Source organism: Neltuma alba, unplaced genomic scaffold (assembly GCF_004799145.2).
Source record: "Neltuma alba isolate B1F8T4 unplaced genomic scaffold, ASM479914v2 tig00011920_pilon, whole genome shotgun sequence".
NCBI classification, from domain to species: Eukaryota; Viridiplantae; Streptophyta; class Magnoliopsida; order Fabales; family Fabaceae; genus Neltuma; species Neltuma alba.
This window is the reverse complement of record NW_021636512.1, coordinates 90,744-108,752: the sequence shown is the minus strand read 5'-3', so window position 1 is coordinate 108,752 and position 18,009 is coordinate 90,744. Positions and strand designations below refer to the sequence as shown.

The 18,009-nt window shown below is 31.1% G+C and overlaps 1 protein-coding gene across 1 annotated transcript; it reads right to left on the bottom strand.

Moving 5' to 3' along the window:
* Positions 1 to 10,214: 10,214 nt before the first annotated feature.
* LOC114719527 (probable GMP synthase [glutamine-hydrolyzing]) lies at positions 10,215 to 14,292 on the bottom strand. Its single transcript, XM_028905041.1, has 5 exons — positions 13,003 to 14,292; positions 12,310 to 12,367; positions 12,133 to 12,216; positions 11,824 to 11,965; positions 10,215 to 10,939 (listed from the first exon to the last, which is right to left on the bottom strand). The coding sequence occupies exons 1-5, from the start codon at positions 13,490 to 13,492 to the stop codon at positions 10,535 to 10,537; spliced, it is 1,179 nt and encodes a 392-aa protein (XP_028760874.1). The 5' UTR covers positions 13,493 to 14,292; the 3' UTR covers positions 10,215 to 10,534.
* Positions 14,293 to 18,009: the final 3,717 nt, after the last annotated feature.

Here is an 18,009-nt window from a genome sequence, read left to right as displayed (position 1 = left end):
TAAATTGTTATTGAGACTTTTAGGGCTTATTTGGTTTCTTGTTTTGAAAATTTTTTTTTATTTTTTAAAACAGAAAAACAAAAAAACTTGTTTGGCAATTTGTTTTTAGTTGATTGTTTCAAAAAACCAAAAAACAATAATATATTTTTAAAAACTGAAAAACTAAAACAACTTTTACATGTTTTTTTATTTTTGTTTTGTATTTTTTATTTTTTTTGTTTTGAAAAACTAGAGAAATCTTCTTCTGTTCTCCTCTACTACATATTATCTATTATTACCGGTGATAACTACAACTTGTCAAAATATAATTTTTTATTTTTTTTCCAAATGTGATTTTTTAAAAATTATTTTCCAAACAAAATTTTTTGTTTTTTGTTTTCCAAACTTGTTCTTAAAAACAATTTTATAAAATTGTTTTAAGAATAAGAAAATAAAGAACAAAAACAAAATACCCTTAATAATTATTGTTTTTGCTTGAAACCTCATTATAATTCTCTTTAAAAAAAAACAACTTGTTAACCTATATTATCACGAGATATATATGTCTATCCTTGCCAGTAATACAACTAACTAGACAATTACTTGCTACTTTTAATTTTTAATATAAGAGCTAGTGAACTAATTTAAGTAGATTAAGTTAACTAATTTAAGTATATTAAGTTTATTAAATTAGTTATTTTGTAATAAATAGATATTATTTTTCTATAATATAAAAATTTTAATATATATAAAACTACTATAAAGATTACTTTTAAATAAATAAAATAAATTAAAATTTTATATTTATGATTAAATTAAAGGGAAAATGACAGATAAAGAAGGTGGAATGTATGATATTTCAATTTGGGAAGCTAAGAAAATCTAATGACAGAGAGGGAAGTCCTTCCTAAATTGGGATTTTAAAATTCAGTGAAATAACAAAAATGCCCTTTGTCTTTTTTTTTTTAAAAAAAAAAAGCTCAGCCCTCGCCGATAGCCGGCCAAGGCCAACGATTAGCCCCCAGCAGGCAGCCGCCGCTGCCAGGCGCCGGTGCCGGCCACCGATAGAGTTTTTTTTGTCACAATTTTTTTTTTCACCATGGGAGAATATTGCAAGAAAGTAGTAGAGGTGGGATTTGATTCTACTACCTCTTGGCCATTTGAACCAACAAAAGGGAAGATGAGCATTGGGCCAATAAAAACTTGTTAACCTTATAACAAAAAAAAAAATAAGTTGACTCTTTTACAGTGATTTCAGTCCCTGACAACAATTTATCTAGAGATAACAAGTCTTAATTGAGAAATAATAAGTCTAAATTTAATATTAACAAAGTAACTTTTTCTTATACATAACAAGAAGTAGCATGTACATTAATTAAAAATGATAATAATTTATTTGAAAATTACACGTCTTTACTAGAAAACGACAAGTTTAAACTTGAGATTAACAATGTGTCTTTTCCTTATACATAACATGAAACAACATGTTTATTAATCAAGGCATGTCATTCCCAAATAAATTATTATCATTTTTAATTAATGTACATGTTATTTCATATTATGTATTAGGAAAAGACATATTGTTAATCTCAAGTTTAGACATATTATTTTCAAATAAATTATTATCATTTTTAATTAATATATATGCTATTTCTTGTTATGTATCAGGAAAAGTTATTTTGTTAATATCAAATTTAAACTTGTCATTTTTCATTAAAGATATGTCATTTTCAAATAAATTATTGTTATTTTTAATTAATGTACATACTATTTCTTGTTATGTATCAGGAAAAAACACATCGTTAATCTCAAGTTTAGACTTGTCATTTTCCAGTAAAGACGTATTATTTTCAAATAAATTATTGTCATTTTTAATTAATATACATACTATTTCTTGTCATGTATGAGGAAAAGTTGATTTGTTAATATCAAATTTACGCTTGTTATTTTTCAATTAAGACTTGTCATTCCCAGATAAATTATTGTCATAAACTGGTGTCACAGTCAAAGAGTCAACTTATATTTTTGTTTGCATTATAAAGTTATTAAGTTTTTGATGACCCAATGGTCACCTTTTGTTTTGTTGGCCCAAATGGCCAAAGGGTAATGTGATCAAATCCCATCCCTACTACTATCTTGCAATATTCTCTTATGTAAAAAAAAAAATGACTAAAAAAACTCCACCGGCAACCACCACAGCGATGGTCCCTTACCGGCTACCAGCTAGCGGCGAGGGCTGAGCTTTTTAAAAAAAACAAAAAAGATAAAGAGGACTTTTTTCACTTGATTGAATTTCAAAATCTCAATTTAAAAAGGACTTCCTTCTCTGTCATTAAATTTCCTTAGCTTCCTAAATTGAAATATCATATATTCTATCTTCTTTATCTGTTATTTTTCCTAAATTAAATATCTAATTAATTTTTATATTAAAAATATGAGGTTATCTTTATGACATCATAGACAGATACAATGTGTGACCGCACAATCAATCATTAGTACAAACTAATAAATTTTTTTTTATGGATTAATATGCCTAATTGACAGGTCATGTGACATTCCAAACGTACTGCGATAGTGCCATATGTTTCCACAAAAAATGAGCGACAATTGTTTCACATTATTGAACTTTAGGATAGCAAACACTGTTCAGACGAAAATGGTCTTTAATCTAAAATCAATTTGAAGTTAAAGGCTAACGTCAATGTTCATTAGTCTTAAGGCAAACGTAGCACGATTCTAACACTTGAGACGCATTACTCAAATAAATAATTTAGGAAAATCATTTTTTCTCGAAGAATATCTCAGTAAATATTGTACTCTTCTCATCTTTAATATAAGACCTATTTAACTAATTTGATTAGATTAAGAAAGTTAGGTAAATTAGTTATGAAAAAAACATGTTTTTCCTAAAACACCATAATCATCTTCCTTAATATCTTCTCTCCCTCTTCTACTTGATTATGGTTAAGAGAGTATCTATAGAGGTAATTTAGGAAAAAATGATAAATATAGAAAATATATCTTATATTTAGAACTAAAATCAACTCAATAATTAGATCTTATATTAAGGATCAGAGGAGTATTAAATTTTGAAAATTACATTTAAAATGAAGGGATAATTAATCCACAGTTCCTTATAGTTTCAACTAATTTTGAATCAGGTCCTTATAATTTTTTTTCTTTTTATCAGGTCCTTATACTTTCACCTGTTTTTAATTAGGTCCTTGTATTTATTTTTCTTTTTATCAAGTCCTTATAAGTTCACCTTATTTTTAATTAAGTCCCTGAATTTTTTATTCTTTATTTTATAAATTCTAATAGTACTATTATATAAACATAAAATAGTATATATTATTTAATATTAGTTTATAAACAATAATATCCTAAAGATATTGAATTATTATAATGATTTTAATTTTTTCAGCAAAAAAATTAATTGTTCTAAAAAAATTTCCTGAATTAATTAATTCTATTACTTTTTTATTACATAATTATTAATTTAATTTAATTATTAATATTTTATATTTCAGTATTAATCTATTTAATTAAGCTTATATTTAATTAATAAATAAAAATTAAAACTACATGGACCTGATTAAAAATTTAGTGAAATTATAAGGACTTAATTAAAAGAAAAATAAATACAAGGACCTAATTAAAAAAAGGTAAAAGTATAAGAACCTAATAAAAAGAAAAAAAACTATAGGGACCTAATTCAAAATTTGTTAAAACTATAAGGACTTGCGGATTAATTAACCCTAAAATGAAATAAAAAGTTTCTTCTAGAAGGACTTATATATTCAAAAGAAATGGAGTAATGCGAATGCATTAACAATTACTTAAGGATGAAAATGGAATCTAATCGCAATTTAGCTATGTACCAAAAAGTAGAGGCTGAGTAAGATAGATCCCCCAAAAAATAAAAAATAAAAAATTCATAATACCCTTAAATTAATTTGTCCTCGGCGTAAAATCAACACCCTCACTTGATAACTAAATCATAGCTAAATTCCCACTAATGCGTGGCATAATATGAGTATTTTGGGTATTTTAGTATTTTTTCTTTCTGTTGTCCACAATATTTTAGTAATCCTAGCCTTACCCAAAACCTTAACCCATGGCTCCTTGCTTCCTTATCTGAACTAGGTATTCTTTGTCTCCTTTCGTCCCCTTTATTCCATTAACACAACTGAGAGATTTTCCGAGGATACAGAACAAGATATTATTCACATTAGCTAAGCTTTATTATCTGTGGAAATTAGTAAAAGAATCTTCTTTATTATTTGTAAGAATATCTCTTCTTAAATTTTTTGAAAAGCCTGTTATTAACTGCTCTACTGAACTTGTTAATAGTTTTAAAGAACTTGTTAGTTATGTTACCAAATTTTAAAAAAATTTCAAAAAAATAATAGCTAGCCGCCAGAACTCCATCTGTCATTGGCCAATCACCCAACAACTGGCGACCCACATTAACTCTTGTAGCGGCGGCCGGTACTGATGACTGGTTGACCAATGAGTCTTTTTAACAAACTTTAAAATCCTAATTCAGTCATGTGTATTTAAAAGAGAATTTTCATTATTCAAGTGATCAAATGGATATTTTAATATTAAGTATCATTTTTCCCATCTTTTTCTCTCTTTTTTTTCATTTTTAATATTGTCACATTATGCATTTGTTCTTATCCTTTTTTAATCTTGAGAAAATTATAATTGGGAAAAGAAAACTAAAATTTTATATAGATTTCAATTAGAGCTTATAACTAGAATTTTATGGATTCCAATTAGAACCAAAAATCTTGAATGAGTCAGATTTAAAATGTTTGGTAACCCCTTATAATTATATAAAAGAATATTTTTACACAAGTTGAGAAAAATTCCTCTCACATATTTATCTTGTACATTGTAAAATCAATTGTGAGAAAGACTTGATTTTAAGATTAATTAATACTTCATTTTGAGGAAAAAATTCAGCAACGACAACTAGTATTTTGAAAAATTAGGTATGGATTTAAAGTTTTATTAGTTAAAATGTTATTATCGTTTTATATAATTAAAATTATTTATGAAAGAGTAATTAACACAATAAAATTTAATCATCTGCAGCAATCGGTACCCATAATTTTTTACAAGTTTTACTAATTAGGAATTCATAACTAAAAAGAAAGTTTATTAATCCAAACTAATGATCGATTAATTAGTAATGTTATCATAAGTTATATACGTTTATCTTGACTTATTAACCAAACACTCACTAGTCCAATAAAAGCTCTGTGTCTTTTTTTGACCAGCAATAGAGGCTCCCAACATACAGTATTAAAACACAAACTGCATCTGTTTTGGTTAAAAACAGGAGGAAAGAGGGGGAAAAACAATTTGTTAATCTGTATTATCACGAGATATATGTGTCTATCCTTACTAGTAATAGAACTAAGTTTTCTATAAACAAATACCTATTAAATTCGGTCATTAATATAAGAGCTAGTTGACTAATTTAAGCAAATTAAGTTTGTTTGTTAACTTAATTATTTATAAGAAATAAGTGTTGTCTTTCTTAGAATACGCTTAATAATTATGTGTTAACTACAACCACCATTTGATGAAACATTTTATATGTGCAACTATTATAAGAATTACTTTAGAAAAAATAAATAAATACGAGAGATAAAGAGAAGTTATATCTTATATTTAAAACTAAATTAAATATCAAATTAATTCTTATATTAAAAAGTGGAGGTAATATATGTTTATGACATCATAGACAGATACAATGTGTGACAGTATCATCAATTAATCATTGGTACAAACTAATAAACTTTTTGACGGACACCTACCTAATTGGCAGGTCATGTGACATCCTAAACGTGTTGCAATAGTGCATTGTGTTTTGCACAAAAAATGAGTGACAATTGTTTCACATTATTGAACTTTAGGATAGCAAACACTCTTCTGGCGAAAATGGTCCTTAATCTGAAATGAATTTGAAGTTAATGGCTAACGTCAATGTTCATTGGTCTCAAGGCAACGTTGCAGCGATTCTAACACTTGAGACACATTACTCAAATAAATAACTTAGGAACATTATTTTTCCTCGAAAGGTATCTCAGTAAATATTGTATTAAATTTTGAAAATTACATTTAAAATGGAATAAAAAGTTCCTTCTAGAAGGACTTATATATTTAAAACAAGTGGAGTAACGCTAATGCATTAACAATTACTTGAGGATGAAAATGGAATCTAATTGCAGTTTAGCTATGTACCAAAAAGTAGAGGTTGAGTAAGATAGATCCCCCAAAATAAAATAAAAAATTCATAATACCCTTAAATTAATTTGTCAACGGCGTAAAATCAATACCCTGACTTGATAACTAAATCATGGCTAAATTCCCACTAATGCGTGGCATAATATGAGTATTTTGGGTATTTTAGTAATTTTGTCTTTCTTTTGTCCACAATATTTTAGTAATCCTAGCCTTACCCAAAACCTTAACCCATGGTTCCTTGCTTCCTTATCTGAACTAGGTATTCTTTATCTCCTTTCGTCCCCTTTATTCCATTCACACAACTGAGAGATTTTCCCAGGATATAGAACAAGATATTATTCCCATTAGCTAAGCTTTATTATCTGTGGAAATTAGTAAAAGAATCTTGGGGTTAATATAATACTTAGTCCCTCACATTTGTTTTCATTTTGATTTTAGTCCCTCAAATTTCAAACTGTAGGTTTTGCTCCCTTTGGAGGTAAAATAGTCTAAGTTTTTAATGGGTTATAAAGACCAATGTTTTAAATGAAAAGAAACTTCAAGAACCAAAACCTATGATTTAAAATTTGAGAGACTAAAACCAAAATGAAGGCAAATTTGAAGAACCAAAGTTTGTATTAACCCAAGAATCTTCTTCCTTTTGGAATGCTACCTGTCATCTTTTCTTTTTAAAAAACACAAGCATCTTTCTTTACTGTAAATAATTCTATTCGAAATATTATTAGTCATTAAATATGGACACTTCTCTCAATCAGGATTTAAACATTAGTGCGTCACGTTATGAGAGACTAACTTCTTCTGTTAAACCTAATCCTTGTTGGTTATTTCTCATCATTAATATAAAAACTAATTAGAGATTGAATTTGACCCTAAATATAAAACTTTAATCAATTTTGTCCTCCTAAGTTTATAATTTTTTCTCTAAAGTATCCTTATTGATTACACATATCGATAGTTTGCATCCAAGGGTGGTCATGATTAAAAACGATACTTTAGAAAAATCAACTTATATTTATTGTAAATAACTAACTTAACAAACTTTTTTACTCAATTTAAATTAATTAAGTCACTCTTATAGACTGGAGGTAATAATCACCCAAAAAAAATAACAATAATAAAAAGTTATCTAAGTTCTTTTTTTTGTAACTCAGAGAATCCTCATGTTACTCTAAACTTGAAATTAATTTCTCTCAGGCCGGGAACTCTAAGATTAAATCCATTCCAACAAATGCGCTTTCACGTCTAAGTAAATTTATTATTTTTTAGGCAAAAACAGTACATTATTTGTTAAACTATATTTAAATTGTCCGAATTTTATTATTTCTTATTTTAAAATGTTTGAACTGTTGAAATTTAATTTTTTTAAAAATCAGATCAGGCCATACGTGGAACTTGAATTTTTTCTAGGTCCAATCAATTTGAGCCTGATCTGTAAAGAAGTGGGTTTTAGCACTTCGATCCTTTCTAACTATGCCTTGGCCCTTTTTCTCAAACAAATAAAAAAAAAAGAAGCAAACTAGGCCCTGATGGCTAAATTACTTTTTTGTACTGCTTCTTTTGCTTTTTTTGGGTCACAATGTTGCTTGTCTAGTTGAGTTTAATTTCGTAAATATATGACTGAGACACTGATTTCCTTTTACTAATTTTATTTTTCACACAGCAAATTAATATTAGTATTAATAGTCAGTAGACAAGATTAATCGTCAAATTTCATGGGGATAATTAAGACAAGTTTTTTCCTGATAAATAAGGTTATTATTCCTAGGCCAAAAAACACATCGTAAGGGGTCCTAGATCTGTACTTGTATTACAAATTTACAATTAATTTTAAAATTCATCTCTGGTTTGTAAACAATACCACATCCAATCTTTAATATAAAACAGGTTAAAAAAATTTAAATATAAGAGTTAGTTGGAGTTAAATTTGATCCTAAATATAAGATTTCAATTACTTCATCTCTCAAATTTATAATTTTTGTCCAAAATATCCATGTAATGAATTCCCACCAAAATATGATTCTAATGCATATGATTAAATAGGGTCATTTAAGAACGCCAACATACATTTGTTATAAATAACTAATTTAACTAATTTTTTTAATATTTTTAAATTAGTTACCTAACTCTTCTATTAAGAATTGGAAATGATAATTAAATTAAAGTTTTTCCCCTAGTGACCAAAATAAAGGTGTCCTCAATGCTCATCTTTCAAAAAATGATATTACCTCCGGTTCTAATTATAAGAGCTAGTTGACTAATTTGAGGAGATTAAGAAAAGAAGTTAAGTTAGTTATTTGTAATAAATAGGTGTTATCTTTCTTAAAATATCCTTACTAATCAAGTGTATTGACTAGAATTACTATTGTTAGAAGGACTATCTTGAAAAAAAATATATAAATATGAGAGACAAAGTAGATTGGAGTCTTATATGTAGGACCAAAATAAAAATTAAATAAGGTCTTATATTAAGGATCGGAAGTAGTATTTGAGAAAATGACCAAATTGTTTAGTGTTACAACCTCGCTAAAATGTTCATGGCCTATTAGTATTTGATGATTCTAAATATTTTAAATATTATTTCCTTTATTTGATTGAAAGTTGTGATCTTAGGTTCATCAATTGCAATACACTTGTTTCTTCTTTTTTACAAGGCAAGATAGAACACTTATATGAAGGTAAAAAACCAACTTAAAAGAACGAAAGGAAAGGAAGGCTACTCTCTACTAATTCTCTCCGAATTATATTTCAGCTCTTTATTATAAAAGCTCACTAATTCACACGTATCAATATAATTAATTAAAAGCATTAAATTTGTTATAAAATTCAAATGATTCTCAATATCATAATCATTAATAACACTAAATTCTAGTAGTATATTAATTTTTATTCTCTCACGACTCGTATTCTCATCAAATATGAGCACACATATATATATTTATTAAAAAAATATTTAATATTCATTAAAAATATTAAAGAGTGTTATAAAAAAGATCAAGAACTTCTTTTAGAAAAACTCATGTAATAGGGACTAGGGGGGTTATGATACAATGCTTTTCAACTACTTGTGGTGTCACCACCAAAAAAAAAAAAAAATTAATTAAAAAGGGAATAATTATTGTCGGTGTTGTAGGTGGAACCAAAATATGCCTATCAGCAAAGGAGTCCACGAGGACAAGGAAACGCGCCCTCTATGATTTATCGTTGTCATATTTATTATTTATTATTATTATTATACTGTATCTGTATGTGCCCTATAACAACAGCAATAATATAATTGAAAATTAATACCTTATATTAATAAAAATATTTAAAAATAAAAATTCAAAATTCCTTTGATGAGTTATTATTTCTATTTTCAAAAGTTGTATAATTTTCTATTTTTAATCTTACAAAATTATGTTGGGACAAAGATATCATTACAACACTTTTTTTGGAAAAAAAAAAATCCCATCATTACTTTTGAAACACTAATAATAATACTGGTTTATTTCTGTAGTCTTCAAAGAAACTGTGCTATATAAAACCTTTTACTCTTAATAATGCATGCTAACGATTTTTAGGCCTTAACTTTCAATTTTTTTCCCTTGTGAAAAAGGATCATACAAATAAAGTACTCCTCCAATCCTTAATATAAGACCTATTTAACTAATTTGATTAGATTAGGAAAGTTAGGTTAGTTAATTAATTATAAAAGATGTAACACGTTTTCTCTAAAACATTATGATCATCTTTCTTAATACCTCATCTCTCTCTTTTACCTGATTATAGTTAAGAAAGCATCCATGAGGATAATCTAAAAAAAATTGATAAATATGATAAATGAATCTTATATTTAGAATAAAACTAACTCAATAATTGAGTCATATATTAAGGATCGGAGGAGTAATACTATACTTTTCGTTATATAGGAAAAGCCCATGAAGAATACAGAAACAATAGATCAAAAGAAAATTACTTTCTTGAACGATTGAAAGTGAGATTAAACCAATATTCTTATCACTGATCATTCCAACTGTACAAAAAATTGTACATTAATGTGACAAGGCTTTTTCTACAACGGCAGTGGCACCAGCTTGATTCAATTCATTCGTGATAACAATAATAGTAATAATAATAATAATGATAATCTACAATCTACAATTCTGCAAAAATACAAGAATCCATCAGGTTAAAGGGAGGGACCCCATGAAATTTATACACAAATTCCCCACCGCCATAAGGACTGACCCAGTTAATATCAGTTAATAAGCTGAGCTGCCAATAGATCATCATCCTCACAATCAATAAGCAGCCATTATTCTGAAGTGAAGCGCAAATCATCAATGGCAATGGACAGATCAGATTCTATCTCCCCCTTGTTAGTCTCCTTTTGCTCAGTAATATTATTATTAGTACTACTAGTGCCATTGATGATGCCATTCTCTTCTTTCCCTTCTGCTGCTGCTGCTGCTATAACACAGTCCTGGAATCTAAAGCAGCTGATGAGATGGTCATTTGTTAACCCAGCAGCCTGCATGAAGGAGTACACGACCGTCGGGCCCACACTGCGGAATCCCCGCCTCACCATGTCTTTGCTGATAAAATCTGCTTTTGGGGTTTTCACAGGAACCTGTCTAGGGTACCTGAATCTGCTCACTATGGGCTTGTGGTTCACAAAGCTCCAAATATACTTCTCAAACGATCCAAATTCATCCATTACCTGGCACATCAGTTAAAAACCTGCAGAATGTTAGTTGTGATGATTATCATCATATCCACAAAAGATGCCATCTGCAATTAATGCAGTTCGGTACAAATGGGAATTTTGGTGGGGAAATTCTTTGGTAGGTAGATCCGAGCTATGAGAGATCTTTTAATTAACAATCTATCCAAAGATTTGGCTTTGGACAGGGCTCAATGGCGTCGTGCGATCCATGTAGCCGACCCCGCCTAGGAGGATAAGACTTTGTTGTTGTTGTTGTAGATCCGAGCTATACATAAATGGAAGACTAAATCACTCATTAATGAATATTTAAGCGCATTTAGTGAGGTCCACTTCTGATATGCCTACATGTTTTTGGTTTAACTTAAGACGAACCAGCTAAGCAACATGGCAGGTTAAAGAATCCAAGTTATTAGTTATAACTGCTATGGCATAAACGGGATTCCTAAGAGATCAGGCTGCACAGAAGATCATGCCATAAGGAACAGGACCACCACCATCCCATTAACTTTAGTACTGAATCTAGCAAACCAAATGATCACAAAACAACAATTCTAGGTCATTCAATTGATTGCGCAGAGAATTCAAGACACAATAGTTATCTGTCACAATGATGACGCAAAAAGACAACGCCCACATCAAACTCAAGCACAGTGTTGAAAATATATGCAGCAGTGCAGAAAATGCCATCAAACTTGCATGACACAAACTAGTTGGCTTCGTTTGTAATTAGTGTAACATTATTAGAATACAATCAAGCTTGTGATCGATGATTCTCTTGGCTTGTAATGGTCCAAGAGTTAAGTAGAGAACTTATGAACCAACCACAAGTGTATTGATTTTGCTAACGTTGAGCAGGTCAAGGGAAAATGATAATCTACCTTTGTTATTTGACGTGCATTCTCAATTATAGCACGCAGTTTAAGTTCTGAAAGTAGAGAGCTTGCCGCGGTTCCTGGTGCCACGATTTTCTTCTCATTCATGTTTGAGACAGCAACCGGGTCAAAGTCTGTGAAAACTTCCCTGCAAATAACCTTGAATAAAAATACTGCAAACAAAATCATGAGGAAAGAGGCTATGGATGAGGACAATGGTTTTTCCAGCAGCCAGTTCACATTTGAGGCTTTTAAGTAAGTTTTAGATTTGAAAGGAAAAGAAAAGGCAATATCGGACTCCTAGTGAAGTAGTACCTAAAAATATGCCTTTTGCTAAGAATGGTTGGCCAACTGAGTTCTCCCAGAGCACTTGAAAATACAAGAAGCTCAAATAATTTCCTACATGAATCAAGTGTCAAGATTAACATCTATCTAAGGAAGAATATTCTTTTTCCCTAAAAAGACTTGACAATTAAATTCTGCATCACATACTTGTCATCATGAACTGGAACTCCCCATTCTTCATCGTGAAAAGTAGCATACCACGGCTCTATTGTCAACAGTTGAAATTAGTCAGAAAGCAAATCTGAGAAAAATGCTAATCAAATTCAATATAAATCTTATGAAGACTTTCTGGGAAAGGTCAAGCCTGGCATCTTGCTATGAAGCCCACTCAGAGCTCTACAGCCAGCAATACTTCAGGTTCATGCCATTTCTTTACTAATAACTCATAACGATATATTCCATTTCATCTCTTCAAAATATCAAAATGAAATCCATGGGGAAGAAAAGTAAATATTAATAGGGACTCGAATATTTTATAGAAGCAACCAAGCATCAGAAAACTGAAGTCCATTTGACCACTTACAGGGAAAAGAACACAATCACCGTTATCAATCAAATGAATCCAAATTGTTTAATCTACAATATCAACTTTCAGCAAGCGGAACATATCTTCAACTCTAAAAATGATCGTAAAATAGCAATATGAGCTCTAGATGAATTTGAAATCAACTACAGATATTCCTGATTGTAACTTCAATCTATGGAGCCACATACAGAATCACAGATATGTCCACCAAGTCCTTTTTAGATAATATCAATTATAGCCCATGTCAGTTCCAAAATCAGTATTCAGTAATAAATGTCTCATGAATTCAGGAATAGTTAAAGAGAAGAACAAACCAGTATTTGGAGTCACCCAGGCACACCTCTTCTTGGACTGTGAACCATCAGGAGGAGGAGGAGATTCTAAAAGACAGTCAGAAGCAACATTTCTTGGCTTTGTCACATTCGGCTTCCTTCTACTTCCTAGACTATATGACCGAACTAATCTGCCAGTAGATGCTCGACTATGAAATGAATCTGTGGAGGCGTCAGATGAACACGAGGCGTTCAAGGACAAATTGCAATGCAGTAACTGCTCATGCCGGCGGAGTACTGAAGCAACACTTGAAGGATGCGACTGAGAGGAAGTGACAGTGGTAGAAAATTGACGAGACTTCTTCTCTTTGGCTGATACAATCTCCTCCCGCAATTTATCAGCATTCCTCAGTGGCTTTGAAGTTGGCTTCCTCAAACTATATGATCCAGATTTGTTCCCAGCAGGTCCAAGCACAGGCCTTGTTTCTGAATCACCAACATTCATAGACCTCAATCTTGGAGCTCCAGACATTGATCTGGGTCTTGGAACTCACTAAACAATCACCAAAATATTCCAATCTAACCAACCACCACCAGTGGGCTTTTAAGCCCTAATATTTATCAGCAGCCTATGAAATTCAATGAAACCCTCATTTTTACAGGAGTTGAACTCTCGAACACTCCAAACACAGATCTTAGATTCTCACCTCCAAAACGCTGACTGTAATCTCAGCTACGTGGGAATCAGTCAAAGTTCTCAAATCACTCAAAGACACGCTCACAGCCACCCAGAACCTGTAAATTAACAGACAATAAAGCCCCCGGACCTCGTTCTTCTCATACCCAAATTTTCACACAGCCCAAACATGGAAAACTCGAAGGTCGAAGCCAATAGGGTACAGGACTATAGCATGATCGAAGCCAAAATGGGTTCACCTTTTTGACCAAAGTTAGGGTTTAAATGGGCTAAAAAAGCGCAGCATTCCATCTATATTCCCGATAACTTTCAAAATGAGCTTCCGAGAGCCTCGAAACTCTGAGATTCCATACTGCATTGCGGAAAACGAGAGCACTCTGCAACCTCAAAAAGAAAGAAAATACGGGTGTTCGAACTGTGCCGCGTATTATTTCTTTTTTATCAGTCGCCCCACATGGAGAAAAAGCTGACACATTCCTTCGGAGCCAGCAAGCTTTTTCTCCCCAGAAATTAGCAGAGAAAGTTTCCCAGAAAATGCAAGGAAAACGTTGTCTTCCTACAATTGACTGGTATTGTGAACTGCTATGGGTTTGATCTTTGATGTTCCAACTTAAATACTTGATTTTCGAAGTGGATTTGATGTAATAAACTAAGTTTAATTGGCAAACAGTGGAGGAGACGGAGAGAGAGAATCAAGAAGCAAGGAAAGGTCGGGACTTGGAGGTGGGACAGTGACAAGATTAAGCTTTACCCGGAAATCCGGTTCTTGCACTGCAATTTTACCGGCTACGTCCGGTACTTTCCTTGTCGTTTTTTGCGTTGTTTTCTTCCACTTTTTTCCAATTATGCTCCTTTAAATCTTTGGTGGAATATAAGCAATTCATCGTTATGAAATTTATATATTACAAAACTGAATGAATTTTTTTTTTTAAAAAAAATCTTCTGTTAATGAAAGGACACTGACCACCTGGAATTGCAAACAAAATTAAAGTGGCAACGTCCTACTTGGAGGGAGGCATCAATGCCACTAGGTTAAATTACAAAGCCTTTTAATTTTTTTTTAAAAAAATCTGATTTCACTTTAAGATACTCTTCCGGTCTTTAATATAAGACTCATTTAATTAATTTAATTAGATTAAGGAAGTTAGGTAAGTTAGTTAATTATAAGAAATGTGACACGTTTTTCTTAAAATACCATAATCATCTTTCTTAATACTCCCTCTTCCTCTTCTACTTAATTATGGTTGAGAGAGTATCCATAGGGGTAATTTAGAGAAAATTGATAAATATGATAAATGGGTTTTATATTTAGGACCAAAACCAACTCAACAATTGGGTCCTATATTAAGGACTAGAGGAGTATCATATTTTTAACGTATATTTTTAATCATCAATTTTTTTAAATACTACCTCTGGTCCTAATTATAAGAGCTAGTTGACTAATTTGAGGATATTAGAAAAATAAGTTAAGTTAGTTATTTGTAATAAATAGGTGTTGTATTTCTTAAAATATATTTGCTAATCAAGTATGTTAGCTAAAACTACCATTATTAAAAAGATTACCTTGGAATAAAATACATAAATATTAGAGACAAAGTGGATTGGGATCTTATATTTATGACTAAAATAAAAATCAAATAAGGTCTTATATTAAGAACCGGAATTAGTATTATAATAATCATTCATATGTGATATAAAATTGGTAAGTTCTACTCTACCACTCACTATGTAAAAGATTGTAACAACCATTTCCAAGATGACTTTATCAAATTGGAATTGGATGGATCAATCTTGCAAGATGGAAGAAGTGGTTGTGGTGGTGGTGCTTGGAACAGTCAAGGATAGTGGATTGGGGGATTTAGCTGTAAGATTATATCTGTACCACCAGCTGTTGTAGAGCTTCTTGGCATGATTCATGGGCTGCAACTTTGTTAGAGCAGAGGCTATAAGAAGATTGTGATTTATACTGATTGTGTAGAAGCCAGATCTTTGTTTTATAGAAACTGTGATGAGAATTACATGTTTAAAGACGTAGTTGACGATGCTAGGCTTTTATTCTATAGGGAGTGGGCAGTTATTTCGGTACATATCACTAGGAAACAAATTCTTATTAGTGATCAGTTAGCTAAACTTTCGCATTCCATAAGGAGCACGTTTTGTATCCTAGACCAACCACCTTCTATGGGTGAGGGGGAGATTGTGAAGGGAAACTAGGGTCTTTTGGCATTTCTATTGACTTTCACTTTTGATTAAAAAAAATTGGTAAGAGATATTGAAAATAAAAAAAATTCAATCATCGGATTTCATACGGCTTTTTTATTTTCTAAAAAATATTTTTTCACATATTTTAATAAAATTTAAATATAAAAACGATGAATAAAAATTGCAGGAAAAAACTGGGCAGAAGGACCAAAAAAATGAAATACTTAGTGGGGGTAATCAATTTTTAAAGGTGCATTACAAATTCTTGCATGTCACTTTATATTTTCATGAAACTCACATGTTCACGTAGCTCTTTTAAAACCGGATTGCATATCATCGCTGAACCTTCAAGGGCCTTCATCATTTGGTCTTTCTAACCAAATATTTCCACCATTTCATTCATTTGGTCAATTTCCCCAAATTTCAATAAATTTATCTACTTGTCTTTTAGGGTTATAGATTATACTCCTCCCTATTTAGTTGAAGTTTTACTTTAATATTATAAGGGGCGAGCTTCTCTCTCTCCCCTCTCCAGAAACCTCTTGAGCGGTGAGAGCATCCCTTTCCTCGTTTTTGGGCGAGCGGCCATTATGACATCTCCTTCCTCGATGTTCTTCATCGGGAAAGGGGACGTCCATCTCTTGGATGTCATTGTGTGTTGATAGGGTTTTAGTGGCGGTATGTTTTGTTTCTTCGGCTATTATCAAATATGTGGTTTTTGCTTGTGGCATCCCCTTTTTTGATGTTAGGATGAAAGGTAATAGTTCTAACCTAGACTTGATGGCTTGGATTTGCATTCTGGGGGGGAGGGTTTTAGTCGACGATCGTCTTTGCTTCAGTTGCCAAATACTCTATGACAGTCCTTGGTGTTGTTTGGTAGTGGCAAATCCAAGATGTTGATGAAAGGTATGAGTTTCATCAAGCGGTGGTAACCAGTGGGTTGTCAAAGGTGACTTCTCTTCCTCCTCTAATGCCGTTCATTGTTGCTAGTGGCTATCAATGTTCTAGTTTCTATGGGTTTTTCCGTGTTTGCTTCACAACCATCTTTGCTTGTTCTCTGGCCTACAAGAAGGATGGGTTCTTCGGGATGGGTTTTCCAAACCACCACCCTCTGCTTTAGCATCAATGCCAATGATGAAGTTTTCGTGCCCCTAGATTCCAACAACAAGACGGTGGGACTCTTAAGTGAACTTGACAATGGCTACTCCTTTTGGTTTGTTTTGTTGTTAGGGTTAGGGTTTGTGCTGTTTATGGGCTTTTAGTTTTTCGGCCCTTTTGTTGGACCCCTTATTGGGCTTTTTTTTTTTCTTGTTTCTTTGTTTCTATATTAATGAAAATATATTTTCTTTGGTGAGGGAAAAAAAACTTATATAAGAAAAAAGAGTACTAAAATATAACCTTTTATGAAGATTCTGGTTGTTTATTGTATTGTAAACCACACAGGCAATTAAATGCCTTTTAAGTAGAAAAACAAGCGATAATAGCTTAATGTTATAAGTGGAATTGAACTTACAATCTCCCGTGTTGTTGTTAGTAAATTATAAGGCGCCTGACAAATAATTATGGTGCTTGGTCAATACTAATGCCTCTTATTCCCACTTACCACATGCATTGGGTGATTGCAATTGCCTTTACTTGATTTGACTTCAGGTTGGAGTTAAACTTTTATTTTATGAACCCTATCCCATATGCTAAAATTGTATTCTTCCATGATAATAAATAATTTGACATCAAGCTTTACATGAGTAAAATAGGTATTTATCGTCATAACTCTGCTACGGGTAGAATCATCTAAATGAAATGTACATATTCTAGTGTTATCTAAGCTCTTAGATAATAGAAAGGAGGTAAGAAATATTATCATATGCAAGAGTCCAAGTTCTTTTAATGACAAAAAATAAAGATGCAGGTAAAAAATAAAAATGAAGTCTTCATAAATGATGTCTTAAGGATACGGCGACAGAAGTCTTATGTCTGGTTTTATTGTAAGCTTCCCCAAAAAAAAAAATTGAATAAACAGAAAAAATCGTAAAAAAAAAATCTTAAAAATTAAAAAATTACATACAACAACTTGTTCTCAAAAATTGCTATCATTTACTTGTTAATTATTGTCAAGACCAATACTACTAATATTGTAACGGATCTCTGTT